The sequence below is a fragment of the Pelodiscus sinensis genome, chromosome 2, assembly GCF_049634645.1.
Source record: "Pelodiscus sinensis isolate JC-2024 chromosome 2, ASM4963464v1, whole genome shotgun sequence".
Classification (NCBI taxonomy): domain Eukaryota; kingdom Metazoa; phylum Chordata; order Testudines; family Trionychidae; genus Pelodiscus; species Pelodiscus sinensis.
In genome coordinates this window covers 220535468-220550969 of record NC_134712.1, presented here as the reverse complement: position 1 = coordinate 220550969, position 15502 = coordinate 220535468, and the positions used below count along the sequence as shown (strand labels likewise).

Below are 15502 nucleotides of genomic sequence, written 5' to 3'. Positions count from 1 at the left end.
AGACTTGCTGAAATGTGACTTTTCATACAATAATTTCAGAAGTGAATGTCTTCAGTACCTGCAGAGAACCCACTGTTGCACCATTCATATGGGTCCAAAATACCAGTTTGCATTTGGGTCCAGTGAGAGAAATGACTGGAGTGGCAATGTCAGTTGTGTGACCAAATTCTCCATTGGAACTGTCTGCATACAGATACCATCCTTCTTTAGTATCCCTGTTTGGAGAAGATTTTATTAAAATAAGTCATTTACTCATTGTAAAATTCTAGGTTGCTAATGCTAATACTGATTTGTATTTATTTGAGGATCTAGAAGCTCTTTAATTAATACATCACTAAATTTTACGAAATCCTAGGTGTTATTTTTGTCTCACTGGGAAGTCGAAGCTGAGATTTTACAACATAGGTTCCTAAAATTAGGCTCCTAAATAACCTGATTTTAATGACTTGACTATGTCTACACTGCCATTTTTTTCAGCAGAATATATGCAAATCATGCTCTGATTTGCATATCTTCTCCTGATCCTTTTTGCAGAAGAGGTTTTGCCGCTAAAAGGCCCTGGGTAGACGGGGCCATTTGCCAGAAAAAAAACACTTTTGTGCAAGATTCCTTATTCCTCAAAAAATGAGGTTTACAAGATCTTGTGAAAAAGTGTTTTTTCCTGATAAATGGCCTCATCTACACAGGGCTTTTTAGCTGCAAAACCTCTTCTGCAAAAAGGATTGGCAGAAGATATGCAAATGAGAGCACAATTTGCATATCTTCTGCCAAAAAACCCAGCAGTGTAGATGTAGCCTATACATGACTGAGCAATGAGCACCCAAGCAGCTTCCAATGACTTGAGTGGAAGCTACTGAGTGCTTAGTAATGTTGAACAATGTTGCATCATTTATTTAGAATACTACAGGAAGACTTATGAGTTTAACTTTAGAGATCCATTTTTAAAAATCTTGAAAAAGGTCCTGTAGAACTTAATTATGGTTGGCTGGCAACTGATCATCAGTTGGCAAAAGCCAACGGGATGGAAGTCCAGTTTTGCCAAAAAGTGAGGCACGCCCTAATATGGACATGTGGAGGAATGTCAAGAGGGTGCACAGCAATCCTGCCTCAGGCTGCCAGCCTCAGCCCTAGGCAGTGAGGCTTGGAAAAGAGCCTATATCAGGCATCTGCTGAGAGCCCTGTGCAGGCTCCCATTTTCACTTTGCCTTAAATAAACGATGGGGTTGTGAGGAAGATAACAGCCAAGCAAGACATAGAAACCTAATGTTTAGCTCTCAGCTCTAGCCATTAGGTACCAATTCCTAAAAGATCTCATTGCTTGCATTAAGTTACAACTAAGAATTTGGTGCATTGTTTTGTTGATGTATTCCAACAACTCTAGGGGAAGGAACAGATATTTCAAATTCCAAACATTTTTCAATAATCCAGTTGAGACTCCTTGAAGCTGTGCAAAACAACTGCTTCTTTAAAGAACATTTTAAAATAATGAATACAAATCTGTTCATTAGTGCTTTAGTCACAAACTTCATCTTTGTCGTTCTGCGGGGGGAAAGCGATAGTTATGCAATTGGAGTTACTTTGAGAGAAGGTATTCATGTTTATCACTAGAAAACTGTAATAATGCTTTACACTGCACCTTTCATTAGAAGATATCAAAGTGTTATATCAAATATTAATTAAGCCCCAGCATACCTCTAAGGTAGAGGAGGAATACACATATGATTGCATATCATAGGCAGGTTAAATGATCCATCTCTGGGGTAGCTGAATAGTGCGTGTTATAAAAGGTTAGAAAAATAGAAGTTGCCTTGTTAGATCATTCCAATGATCACTACGGGCCAGGACCGTGCTTCCATTCATGGATTTTAAGGTGAGATCTATTGGGAGAATCTGGTCTGACCTCCTGCAATAGCACAGGCCATACTACTCTCCCAGTTAATCCTTCAATAGGTCCATACGTTGTGCTTGAGCTAACACACATTTTAGAAACTCATCCAAATCCCAGTATAAAAAAATAAGCTTCAAGTGATGGAAAACACATCATATCCCACAGGGTATTCTAATGGCTCATTTTCTTTATGAGTAAATGTTTTGCTCACCAAGACGATTTAAAGTCCCAGCAATGAATTACCTAAGACTTAAGTTTTTCCCCAATGATTGACATGTCTCGAGACGAAAGATTTTAAACCCATCCTACAGTTTCAACCTATTTAATGTAAGTGTAGAAGAAGTAGTGAAGGCAAATACTAGCTGTGGAAAACATTTCTGTAGGCAGACAATATCTTCAGCAGAATAATGCCCTTGTATGCCAACAATAACAGTTCCATGATTCAGAACTGGCAGGAAAAAATTACTACATCCAGTTGTCACCAGCAATACTTTTCTAAAGTCACTGCGTGTTCCCATCTACCATACCAGCTCTGATCTAGCCATATCTTGTTTAGCTGCTGAGGTTGCTATCATTACTCTGAGAGTTGGTACTGCTACATCATTATGTGTAAAAACCTCTGTAAATGCAGAGGTGAGTAATTCTCCTGAAGTCATGATGAATTATGAAAAAAAACCCTAAAGTAGTAATAGGTTCCAAAAAATGAAGGGTTTATTCAGGCAAACGTATGACATTTGGCAGATAGTCTCATGTTAATTGGGGCATATGAGGTAAGTATGATCATAAGTGTGTAAAGTAGGGGTGCTGTAGCATCCCCAGGTGTAGGGCATCCCAGCTCCACTCTCCTGCTACCCAGGATCCCAGCCACTAGCTTTGTACTCCTGCAGCCTGAGGGCTCTGTTACTAGCCCCCTGCTTGGCCTTACTCAGCCCCACTGTCAGGCCTTCACATCCCACTCAGCTGGTAGTCCCAGCCAGCTGCTGATTCTGTGCCTGGGGGCTCTACCTCCTGGCCCTGCATGTGGGGTCTTGGCAGCTGGCCCTAGCTCTGGGGGATGGTGAGTGGCACAGACAGGGGTTGGTTCAACACCCCCCACTCCAAAAACTGTTCCAGTGCCTTCCTGTATGATTCGTAATAGAAAAAAATGAACTAGATACAAATACAGCCGTATGTGGGCTGGGTCTATCCAAACATGTAGCCACAGATGAAATCAAATACTTGCATGAGAAAAACAGTACTCATCAGAGCTAACATGTTCACTGTCATCCAGAAAACACTGCTGGCCAATCCCCAGACTTTAAATATTTCTTTCTATGACAGAAGCGACATGCATGACAGTTTATAGAAAGACTGTGATCAAGCAGCACTGCCGGAGTTAGAGAGAGCTTTTGGGCTCAACTAGCCTTGCATTATTGGCTCAATTAGCCAATGTGGGAGTAAGCACCATCTCCCCAACCAAGAGAGACTGCGACCGAGCCCCTGGCACCTCAGGGTGAGTGAACTGCAGAGACACTGTGGGGCTCACTCTCACCAACTGATGGATGTCCACCTGAAGGAGCCTAGGACTGCTGCAAGACTCCACCCAAGAAGAAACCCTATGAAAAGCAGGCTGCCCAGGAAATTGGACTAGAGTGAGCGTGCCCAAACTGAAAAAACTGGTAGGAAGTGAGGTAGCAGATTCTGACTGACTGCTAGGAAGAGCACCCTCTCACACCCATTCAGGGGTTGATGTTCACAGGGCAATGGGCTAGGACCTTGTGAAAAAGAAGGAACTGTGTCCTCTTACTCCCCCTGTCCTTAAAGACAGAGGCACCTCAACTAAGCAGGGGGCTGAGAGGCAGCAGCTCTAATCACTCAGCTACCTGGCCCTCCAACTCACCAGTTACAAATGTGTTCTCCCATAAAACTTTGTATAAGCCACATATCAGTAAAGCTTTTCATTAAACAAAAGCAGAACACAGTGTCTTAAAAAGTAGGGACTGGCTCATAATGCTTGAAATCAATGGAGATTTATACTGCCTGATCGTCTGACTAGTAATTGAAAACCTACTGTCCAAGATGAGGATGTAGATGTTTGCTGAGTGACAATTTCTGTCATAAGAAATCAGAGCAAAGTTTACTCAATTTTTATGTGAATTAAAGGAAATCAGAGCAAAAACTTAAGAGCATTTTTAACTGTTTCTCCGAATAAAGCTGCACACAGGGAAAATGGTAATGCTGTGTAACCTGTATAACTACAGATAGCCTCCTGGTTCAAGTGAGTCTAATTGCTTTTCCCATGGCTAGTCTTGATGTGCAAGTCCATTACCGCAGTAACATTTATCATTCTGAAGTAATTTGGAATTTCTGGTTCTGCTTTGGTTTTCTCCATCAAAATCTTTCTTGGAGTCTCATAAAAAATATGGGGATAAGTTTAAATAGCCTCCTACACAACAGAAATGTCCTGTTCTGAACCATGCTTCACAGCCTTTTGACAACTCAGAAATTTGGCTACTTCTTGAAATGTATGTTTCCATGTCCCAGAAATGGTGGTGTTACATCTAAAATCACCTGTGCAGGAGAACATATTGAAGGACAGAAGAGTTTGGAGGAGTCACTAGGAAAACAGTCTTTGTGCCTATGGCTTGAATGCTAGCTGCAGTTGTAGTATATTTATAAAAAGATCCTCTCAGTCAAAGGCCCCTTCAATTTTAAAAACTGAAGAGCTAGCCCTTTTGATTTTTAAAGACCTGAATTGAGTAGGTCCTGGCTATATTAGAAAGCTTCTCCTTGATAGGGTGTCCAGATAGCAAGTGTGAAAATTTAGGGGAGAAGATGGCAGTTATAAGCACCTTCATAGGACAAAGTCCTGAATATTGAGACTGTCCCTGTAAAATGGGGACAGCTAGTCAGTCTCCCTACACCTCGAGCCTCATCCTTTTAGGCTTTTTCACTCACATGTTACCAACTGTCACATTACTAGATTAACTCAGAGTCTATAAGATCTACTATTGCACTGCATTTAGCTGGCAACCTTACTTTTGGTGCAACAGCTTCTCAGTCAAGCAACTTACTGAAACCTCCCTTTATTTGTCACTTTTCATTTTTAAAACACATCTAAAAGTTCTCTGCTTTTGATTTTAGCCTCTGTATGGGGACTAATCTCAAACACACACTTGTTAATGTCTCTTTATGAAATCAATGGGGCCAATCATGCAGCAAAGCACTGTTTGACATTAATAAAGGTAGCAGAATCTGGTGTCCAATACAGTGCTGTACAAGCGTTAAAATTCACTAGAATGCACAGACTCCTTCAGTGGATGGGGGCCTAGTGGCCACTAGATCCCTAGATTATTTGGAAAATTATCCATTGCAAATCTTATATCAATGTTGGCACAGCAGGCATCATTAAATTGTTGACATTTACCCTTTGAAAGCAATTAATTTCACTATGCTAGTGTAAGCATTCCCTATACATAAGAATTCCTGTAACACTTCAGTAACACTAATTAATTTCAAATGAAAAAATTGCCAACATTTTAATGGAGTTCATGGGATGCACAGACCTCAGCATGAACAGCTGGATTCCACTTTTGCAGTAAAAGTTTGCTGTAACCCCTGAGTATCCGGGGCGTCAGCTAAATATGGAAATGCCTAAAAAATTCCTAGTCGGAGTTCTCCTCAAAACCCCCAGATCAGTCTCATGCACCTTGATGTGTTCATGATGAACAGAGCACGAATCTGATTTTGGGTGTGTGTGTGATTGATCTCTACAGTCACTGAAAAAGGGAGGAGTTTTGGTTCAGCCATATCTCTGCTTTGTAACTACTGTATCACAGTTCACCGAGAATCTTTTAAATATGTTGGTGCTCAGATGCATCTGTGGTTTATAAACATCCACATTAATACTTCATTTTTGGTGGTCTCAGTAAGTAAGAGCCCTCACTTTGCAAGCTCATTGGTTAAGAGGCAGTTATTTTCCTCCTCTTTCTTCTCATTACAAGTGATGCTTATGAGGGATGATTCATGTTGTGTCATTTCTTTCTTGTAATTTGTCAGCAGAGTACACTATCAGTATTTTAGTGTCTCATATAGTCAGTGAAAGATGGTTGCAAACTGTGCTACATTGACCTTTCCATCATTCTACAGTTTGATCCTCCATGGATCATCATTATTCTTTGTTTACAGTGCCAGTAGCCTGCTGTAAAGAAGCTGGTCAAAATTCTGACGATTTAGATTTGTAAGGGCTACACTCTATGTCTTTACAAGGTTTATAACCTTCCACCTCTTATTCTCACCTTCTGCATTTCTGACAAAAACTGTAACAAAGAAATACAAAATGTCAGGAAACTGCTATTATGGCAATGCTTAAGGGAAGGCAGAAAGTAGTATACATTTTACTTTTTTGTTTTAGTGTGTAAACTTCAGAGCCAGTTTCTGGTACTGCACAGTTCAGCCATATAAAGGGATTACATTACACACTGCAAAAGCAGTGTAGACATGCAGCATGCTAACATTCCTTTGCCAGCTTAAAAGGATAAGATACTGAGCACAGTGACTTCTGAAAAGGCAAAGAGACAAGTAATGGATCTAGAACAGGGAAAACACTAGGGCAGCTATCTAGATGATCTTTCAATCTCAAGTCTGGCTGTAAATATTGGTAAAGAAAAATCTGCATAGTGGATGGAAAACAGTTTTTCCATCCTACAAAATTTTAGCAATTTATATATATATCCCCATTCCACACTAGGTCTAAAACCAAAACATTTTCCAATTTTTCTGAAGAGATTTGGCTCAAAGCTTAGGGCTTTCATATAGCATATGTTATGAGGCTACTAATATCACAAGGGAGTGCCATAACCATGTGGCCAGTGGCTATTCTTGTTCATATTCGTCCCAAAGTCTTTCAGGGGCCTGAAAAAGTTTCATTGAAATTGATACATTTCCACAGAGAGATTTGATTTTATCCAACTGGCATTTTCCCATGAAAAAACATTTTGTGAAGAAATTCCCAACCATATCTAATTCAGAATTGCTTTCTAACCAAAAAGAAAAAGGGCTTTTATTGCATAGGACTTATCCAAGGACAAATTTATCACCCATATTTTGGCCAACATCTGCTCTACACACAATCTATGCAGTTATCACTGCTAGAAGGTCAAAAGCAAATATTGGGAGTGTAGTTTCTGGACAGTTGCCATGGTTGTCTGAGAAGTCATATGTCCTGAGGCACAGGCATTGTCCGGCAGCTCTTCTCTTTCTCTCGTATCATGGAGGGCAGTCTTATTATTGCTGTTTGGGAAGCAAGGATAAGGGTTGGAAAATTTCCACCTGTGTTTCTTGTTTTCATCGTCCTAGCATGTACCTGTGCACATTGGACCTAAATCAGTAATTTTCTGATCTTAAGAAGTTGTAGTGTAGCCTGGTGTAGATTAACATAAGGAAAGAAGAGAGTCTTTAAGGCCATAGTGTGATAAGTGGGCCTACAAATTGGTCCAAATTATGGGGAAAAAATCTGAAAAATTTCATGATATGTTATAATAATTTATATGTAGCAAGTGTTGAAGGGAAAGAGTTCATCAGGAAGCGATGGTAATGTCATTAGTCTAAGAAAAGTCCAAGTTAATATGATTCAAGAACTATGTTGAAATTATGATGTAGTACCATAAATTAATGAGCCTAAATTGGTAAATCAGAGATTAGGTCTAATTTGTGGAGAAAATAATGAGGGGATGGGCTGTTCCACTCATCTTTCCATTTCTGTATCCTTAAAGGAAATTTTTTCTGGGGAAAGTACAAAAGCACAAAAAGAACAAATGCTGGCAGGGCTTTCCCAGCATGGCAGCCATCCCCACCATTTCCATAGCCTCTGGGCCTTCGTCATAACCCTGAGATGTGTCCTGAACAGAATGGACCAGAGAAAGAAGGACACAGGTTGACATCATCACCTCTCTAGCTTCAGATGAATCTCCACCATTGGAATGGCAGTTACCACCATCATTAATGGCATTGAAGAGACCATCAAACAAGGGGAGTTTTCCTTCTAAGATTTGAGTTAAACAATAGCAATCACAGCAACAACAGCTTCAAGCCCATCTCAACTTCTCCCCCCCATAAAAAAAAGAACAGTTATTACTATTGCTAATACAATCTAAAAGAACTATCAAACGACAAGGTTTCCTCTAAAAAAATCTCTGACGTTAGAGGGAAAGAGAACAAGTGATGTTAAAATGAACGGTTTATTTCATACTTTACAGGTGAAATGGTTTAACTGATTTTCCTTCTTTTCTATATTTTTAAATGAAAGCTTTAAAGGATTTTTAATGGTGTGTTTGCTTTGGGGTTAAGTAAATTAATGTCTCTTTATACCAAGAGTTTGACTATTGCTGGACAGTGACTGGGCCACATTTACACTATTAGCCCATAATCCATCTAAATTAATTGAACAGCCTCCAATCTGCGCAATCACTTGCACAGAGCTCTGCTGACTTAAACAAGACTTCTATGTGGATGAAGGCATCCATTTGTGTGGTGCTCATGGCATGAACAGAGCCTAAATATACAGGAATGAAGCAAATCATGTTCAATAAAAAGTATAATATTCAATTATGTTAAAAAGGATTATCAGTGCCAGATAATCTCATATTTCCAATACATGTCTCGATTGCTTTTCTTTACTCCTGACTCATACTTATCATTTGCTCAAATTAACAGTGGCCATGGAATCAGAGAAACAGGATTTTCCACCTCCCTGTTCCCCAAAAAACTCATTACTTTTTTAATTATTAAAATATATCCAGCAGTTGGTAGCTCAAATCTATATTTTTTGATTAACCACTGAGAAGCACTGCTGAAAGATTATAATATTGCAGGCTTTTCTCTGTTGATATCTCAGACTCCTTGTTTTCTGTTTGAAAAGTTCTCAGTTAATTAAAAAAGGAACTGAAAGTAAACTGGTCAGGAATTGGAGCTTGGCTTTGGAGGCTCCATGCTAAAATGCAATTTAAACAGCAGTAATTACCCCACAGAGAAAACAATCACAACATGGCTCCTGCCCCATCACCTTACTCAAATGTTTAACCTTCATGCATAATAAACTCACATTTTAACAAGCAAAATCATTTTCAGGCCATCGCTAAGTAGAGGTACATTTGCTGGAAGGTAGATATCCAAATGAACGCAATAAAGCTATGCCCATTAAAGGCATGCAAAAGTATGACTTGGGGGCCCAATCATCCTACAGTTGTGCTGACAAATTTTATTGTTACTGCTTCAGTGAGCTGATAAAAACTTTTCACCTTTTTCAAATCTTTTCACCTTTTATTTTGAGAGTTGGTTTGTTTTCCTTGTATTTAGTTTAACAGTTCCTCTAAATCCCTTCTCTCCCATAAACATATCTGGAAATTGAATTAGGTCCAGAGATAGTAGGCCAGAGAACTGGAGATAAAATTTTCAAATGTGAGTGTTTACATTCTGACAGCTATATTCATATTTAGGTGTCTGAACAAATGGTGTGAGCATCAGAGGTGAATAAGACATCCGTCAGAGTGCACGTGCTCAACACCTATGAACAGCAGAGATACATAAAATTCAACTGATACACATACTGATACACATACAATTCAACACCTCATTTTAGAAAATTGTCCATCTAGACATGTTCAAAGGAAACCACCAGCAAAATGGGAAAGAACATCTCCTACACCAGAACATATTCTGCTATTGAAAAGTTTGGTATTTAATTTGTTTCACGATATAGTTTTGTTTCCCCGATTAGAAGATTTTTTTTTCTGTATGAGAACTCATCACGCTCTCTAACTCAAATATTTTGTAACTTGCATACTTGTACATTTTACTGTTTCTTCAAATGTTTCTGTGAATAAAGTTGTTGCTTAGTCTAATCACACAAACACAAGAGACATGGCACCAAAACATAAATGAATGATAAATCAACACTTTTACTGGTTGTGGTTTACTTACCAGTTCTGTGCTACAGAACTCCTCTATCTGACTTAAATTACTTGCAGAGACTGAATTCATACCCTTGTGAGAGACTACAGCTGGGTTTTCCACAGGACCTGTCTAAAATGGAGGTTATAGTAGGATTCACTTTCATTTTGTCCCCCAGTCCCTTTTCTTCATTGAAATCCAGTACCTATCTTTGCCAAAAAACAGTTACACACACCAAATTAGAAGTTTCAGAAGATTGTTGCAGCACAGACCAATATACCCTGCTTAGACTGACATCACTAAGTAGACTGTTATTTTCCTTTAAAATTAAGAATATATTGAAACACAGAATGTATCATCATATAAACCTCACAAAAATAGTACACGGATTGGGACTTCTGATAATCTTGTAGGCTTCCCCATGCACTACAGTGACAATTAGATAAAATATTTAGTGGTACTACAAAATCAATTGTTTTAGCATCCATGATATTGAACGCATACACTGCTGTGCTTTCGCTGGGTCTTTGGTTCAATGGCACAAATACATTCGGCCTCCAATCTATGATTCCTTCTTTATGGTGTTTTACCCATGCTTAATCCCACTGACAACTGTAAAATTACAGAAAATCATATTGCTACCCAAATCATAGATCCAGTCTAGATTGGACAGCTCTAGTCTCCCTAAAGGGTCAGACTCAGGCACTCAAAATGGCTGCAATCTTTGTGCCCTTGATCGATTTTACTATTAGTTGATCCGGATAGTCCAGCTTTTACCTAACGATGTCTGTGTGTACATACAGGAACATCTGTTGTGCACTAAGACTTCCGTACCAGCCTCAGAACAATTACTGAGAATGATTAACAACTTCCTGTTCTCTCTAGTGTGCTGAAATAGCAACTCCTTGTTTGCAGTCACTTAAACCTCTATACTGTCACCTTGGCTGGGAGATGTTTCCATTTCAACTAAAAGCAAGTAGAAACAGCACCTACAATTACAATAATAATGGTTTTGCCTAAACTTCAGAATACAAAAGAAAAGAGAAAAGGGGGGAGGGGCACAATTAGATTTGTTAGTGTTTATTGCCATCCCTAAGCACTTCTTTATGGCTAGACCCAGCATCACAGACCCTCAGCCTCATCTCTTCCTCTGGACATTTGGTGTTCTATGCAGTGACTTGGCCTCCTGCCAGCTCACACTATAGTTTGCTCAGATACATTATTTTCTACCTTTTAAATCCAAACTCAGTTTAGCTTCCTCAAATGAATAGCCCCAATGACAAGGTGAGACAATAGATTAACATAAGGAAAGTCTTCATTTAAATTCAACAACAAGCAAAATCTAACAAAAATATGTGTATTAAACCATGAGTCTATTAAAAAGATACCAAACATTAGATACTTAGATCAAATATGAAAACAATCAGATGCTGTCAAAATTACTTAATAAATCCAGATTAACATTCTGTATGGAGGACTTTTTGCTCCTTTGTGTACATCAGTTGCAAGCATTTTGTTCAAATTTGTCTTTAAGAACATACTGCTTCTGCAAGATGTAGGAAATACACCAATGCCCATTTCACTTAAGTGAAATGAATTCACGTGATACACGTTTATGTTCTTTTTCCCTATGTATTTATGTTGGCCTTAGCAAAAAGAAAATAACCAGTAAATGAAAAGGCTGATTCTGACAAGTCACAGAGATGATACCACAAAAAAATAAGATCCACATTTCATCATCCAAGACAACCCCTTTGTTGTAAATACTGGCATGCAAAATTCAATTTTTGGTTTTACTTCTCAGAGGATGGGGGAAAGGAGAGAAACCATGTCCACAATATTTCACAGTACAGAAGATTCATTTTAGAACATTTGGAAAATTATGTTTATTGATCAGTCCACCCTATTTCCTAAAATAATATCAGGTATTTGACATAAAGAGTTGCAATATGCACACCATTAACTATCAGAGTATAGAAGACTACTAAGCCATTAACATGAATCTTCTGTTCTTTCTGTATGTGAATGCCTATACCTTAGAGTTGAACAATGCTAATTCATTATATGTTAGCGGCAAAACACTTATTTTAAATGCACTTCTCCAAAATTAAAGTATTCTTTTGAGATGTAGAGAGAAAACTGTTAGATTTCAGGGTACACCAGGGTGCATGGAAAAACAAAGATGCTCCTACAGCAACTAACAGTACTAGAAATCACAGTTTTTGACTGATAACGCTCCCTAATAATAGGGCAACAACCTGTCATATTTTGTGTGATCAAAATTGCAATCAGTCAGGGATTGTGCTCAAATGACTACTTTAATTGCAAGTTATCTCCATAAAACAAAACAAAAATGAGACCTTTTTTTTATTTACCACTTGCTCTGAGTTGGTGGAGTAAATTGTCTTAAATGTGAAGAAGTGATCTGAAATTACTGTTATATTTTCAGTACTGCCTGTAACCCCTTTTCTGAGCTAACATTTTTGTGTTGGAGACTATGAATATCAAAGAATAGAGACTGATACCCATATCATATTATACATTTCTGTCCTCTCCAACTTCTGATTATATTATCAGGCAGTCTCCAGCCAGAAACGTAAGTAGCTCAGTCTGCTCTACATACTTCAAGTCTAACACTAAGGGTACGTCTAGACTACAGGCTTCTGTTGACAGAAGTTTTGTCGACAGATATTGTCGACAAAACTTCTGTCGACAAAGAGCGTCTAGACTACATTGAGTTCTGTCGACAAAGCAAGCTGCTTTGTCGACATGGTAGTGTAGGCGCATAGGACAGTTTCCATGCAATAACACCTTCTGTCGACAGAAACTCTGTCGACAGAAGGCGTTATGCCTCGTAAAATGAAGTTTACCAGCGTCGACAAAACTGCTGAGTTCTGTCGACGTTATGTCGACAGAACTCAGCGGTAGTGTGGACGCAGGTATAGTTTTGTTGACAAAAGTCCACTTTTGTCGACAAAACCCTGTAGTCTAGACACACCCTGACAGCGCTTCATAGGCAGTAGTCAAGACCTTCTTATCTCAAGTACAAAAATGTAATGTAAATGGGGTTGTCTATGACTTACATCAGGGTAATGAAATCAGAAAGAAGTCCTTAGTGGACAGAACCTATGATATACTGGTATGGCAAATAATCGCTTCCTTACAAACCTAAAGCATCTCCGCCATTTACATTCTCTTTGCCTGAAGATTACTAATCCTGGAATAGTGCTGTACCAGAGAATGCTGTGCAGACTATGAGGCTTAATATTGTGTCTGTCCTTTCATTATGAATAGAGGTCATGAGTGACATACATCTTTTAAAGTAAATAATATTTTAATAGCAGATCTATGGAGTATAAAAGCATTACACAAAGCTCATTCTTTTTCTCTACTTAGATATAAATATAAAATTATTTATACAACTCTCAGGTATCACTTATGCATTGTGTGCCTCAAGGACTCTTTTTGACTGCTTTGCCATTAATCTCACACTGCCTCAAAGCAAGGTTTGTTTAAAATATATGTGGATGATGACCAGACTGAAAATTAACCTAGAAAATCATAACAATTTCAATTAACCTAGAAAAGCATAGAGCCAATTTGTATCAGCCAAACAGAGGTATGACTGGACATGATGGACCAATGATCTGATATGGTACAGCAAATTCTATCATCACTTAAACAGAATAAAATGTAGACATATTCACTAGAATTACTTGACAGAAGTTTGAAGGAGGCATTGAAAACCTTATCCACTCTGGAAAAAACATGCCCATGCACACACCATGAAATTCTATAACTTCTTAAATGTTTCCATCTGTGCAGATCATCACTCGTATTGTTTAGGGATCCTCAAACTCACAGATCTAGATGTGACACCCCCCTTAAACTCATGCCCAACCCCATACACGTGAGTTACACAAGTTCAACTCAGAGCAGAACTTGGCCCACTTGGTTCAAATGTAGCACAAGCAATTAAGCCAAACTGTTAGCCAAAATAGAAAACTGATCAGTTTAGTTGTAATGAAATAAATGCCCATTGTAACTGATTATTGGAACTAAGATTAGTAGGTTAGTAGCCATTACAATCTTCTCTTCTCGTCTCCTCTTTTCTCTTCTTTGTTTTACTCTGTCAATGTTATCATTCTTTAAAAATATCTATTAAAAATTCTTACTTTTATAAGCATCTGATTTAAACATTGCCATGTATAAACTCAGACATAAAATAAATTGCAACAGAGATTAAATACTCCATGTTTTGAACATATCATAATTATTTCAATAGTTTGGTGTAATTTTCATTTGGAGTTTTTAGTTTGGCGGCCTCTGACTGACAAAGAGTTGTGATTAATACACAATTCTTCTGTGGCTCATCTGAACACATCACATCTCAGTAGCATTTCATCATATCTGCCCCTTTCTGTAAGTGTGAAAGGGAAAAGGAAACAATACAATAGACTTTCCCTCTCCAGTAATAAATATGGAAGTAAAAATATCACTGCAGCTTCTAATCATTCTTGTTGCTGTTACCAACACCTCAGATATTATCTGGAGTGAACAGTAAGACATTTGATCACTGTCATATTGTAATCTTGCTTATAGATTCACAAGGATGTATTAGAATACGGAAAGTGCAAAATCCAGCATACACAGGAAGAACTGAACTTCCTGTTAAAATGCCCTTATCAAATACACTTGAACCTCAGTAATCCAGCTGTCCCTGATCTATGAACACCATAGTTTGGACCCTGGCAGGGAGAGAAGGAATCTGGGGGAATGGTAGCACATTGAAGTGCTAGCCTCGAGGATTTTTCCTCGCTGCTCCCATAGCCTAAGAAGGGAGAGTGGCTCTGAGCCACATGTTCTCTTGAGAGTGGGGCTCCAGGTTAGTGCTCCTTACCATCTCCCACATGCCCAGACCTACCCACTCCCATATCCCCCTCCCCCTCCCACACCTTCCCTCCCAGACCCTGCACTCCATCTCCAACATGCTCCTGCATCCTCCATCCCTCCCAGACCCCACCCTCATCCTCACCCCCAGTGTCCTTCATTGTGGAAAACAATCTGTTTAACCCTATTTCCCAAGACTGACAGATTAAAGAGATTCAAGGGTACAACATAAAAGCATACAAGACAACAACTTAACATCAAGATAAAGTTACAGCATCATCGATTGGTGGAGGTGCTGTCTATACTTATCATTACCGCTTTCTCCCTTCCAGTTACATAAGAATCTGAAACAGTAATTCCTAGGAATCCAGGCAGTCTGCCATGCACTCAGGTTTTGAGTCATAGAATCAGTCATGGAGGCATAATTCATAGAAACATCTGTGAGTAGGATTCCTGTCCTCTAGCTCGAGCCCATCTGTGCAGGGTGAAGAGGCAGCTGAAGACTTCAGTCTGTTGAGATCCTGAGTGCTTGCTGGTAATTTCTTTCCAAAACTGGTTTCCCATTATGAAACCTGCTGGGGTAGCTCCAGATTCTCTTCTGTATCCCTTTGGGATGGTTGTTGAGCAGCCTAATTGCTTGTCCTCCCCTTTCTTTCAGTTAATCTGTGCACAACACCTCAGGGCACTATAAAGAGGCAAGCTCTTCATTTCTGTATCCGCAAAGATAAATTACTTAGTCTTTTAATTACCAGGTTACATCTTCTCCAAAAAGAAGTAGGTTTGACAGTTTTTTTT

At 38.9% G+C, this 15502-nt stretch overlaps 1 protein-coding gene across 1 annotated transcript in view; it reads right to left on the bottom strand.

Moving 5' to 3' along the window:
• The window catches only part of MALRD1 (MAM and LDL receptor class A domain containing 1), a 439697-nt gene that overhangs the window by 265896 nt on the left and 158299 nt on the right, over positions 1-15502 (bottom strand). The window contains exon 22 of the mRNA XM_075922485.1: positions 59-215. Coding sequence (XP_075778600.1) covers positions 59-215 — 157 coding nt within the window. The remainder of the gene's footprint in view (positions 1-58; positions 216-15502) is intronic.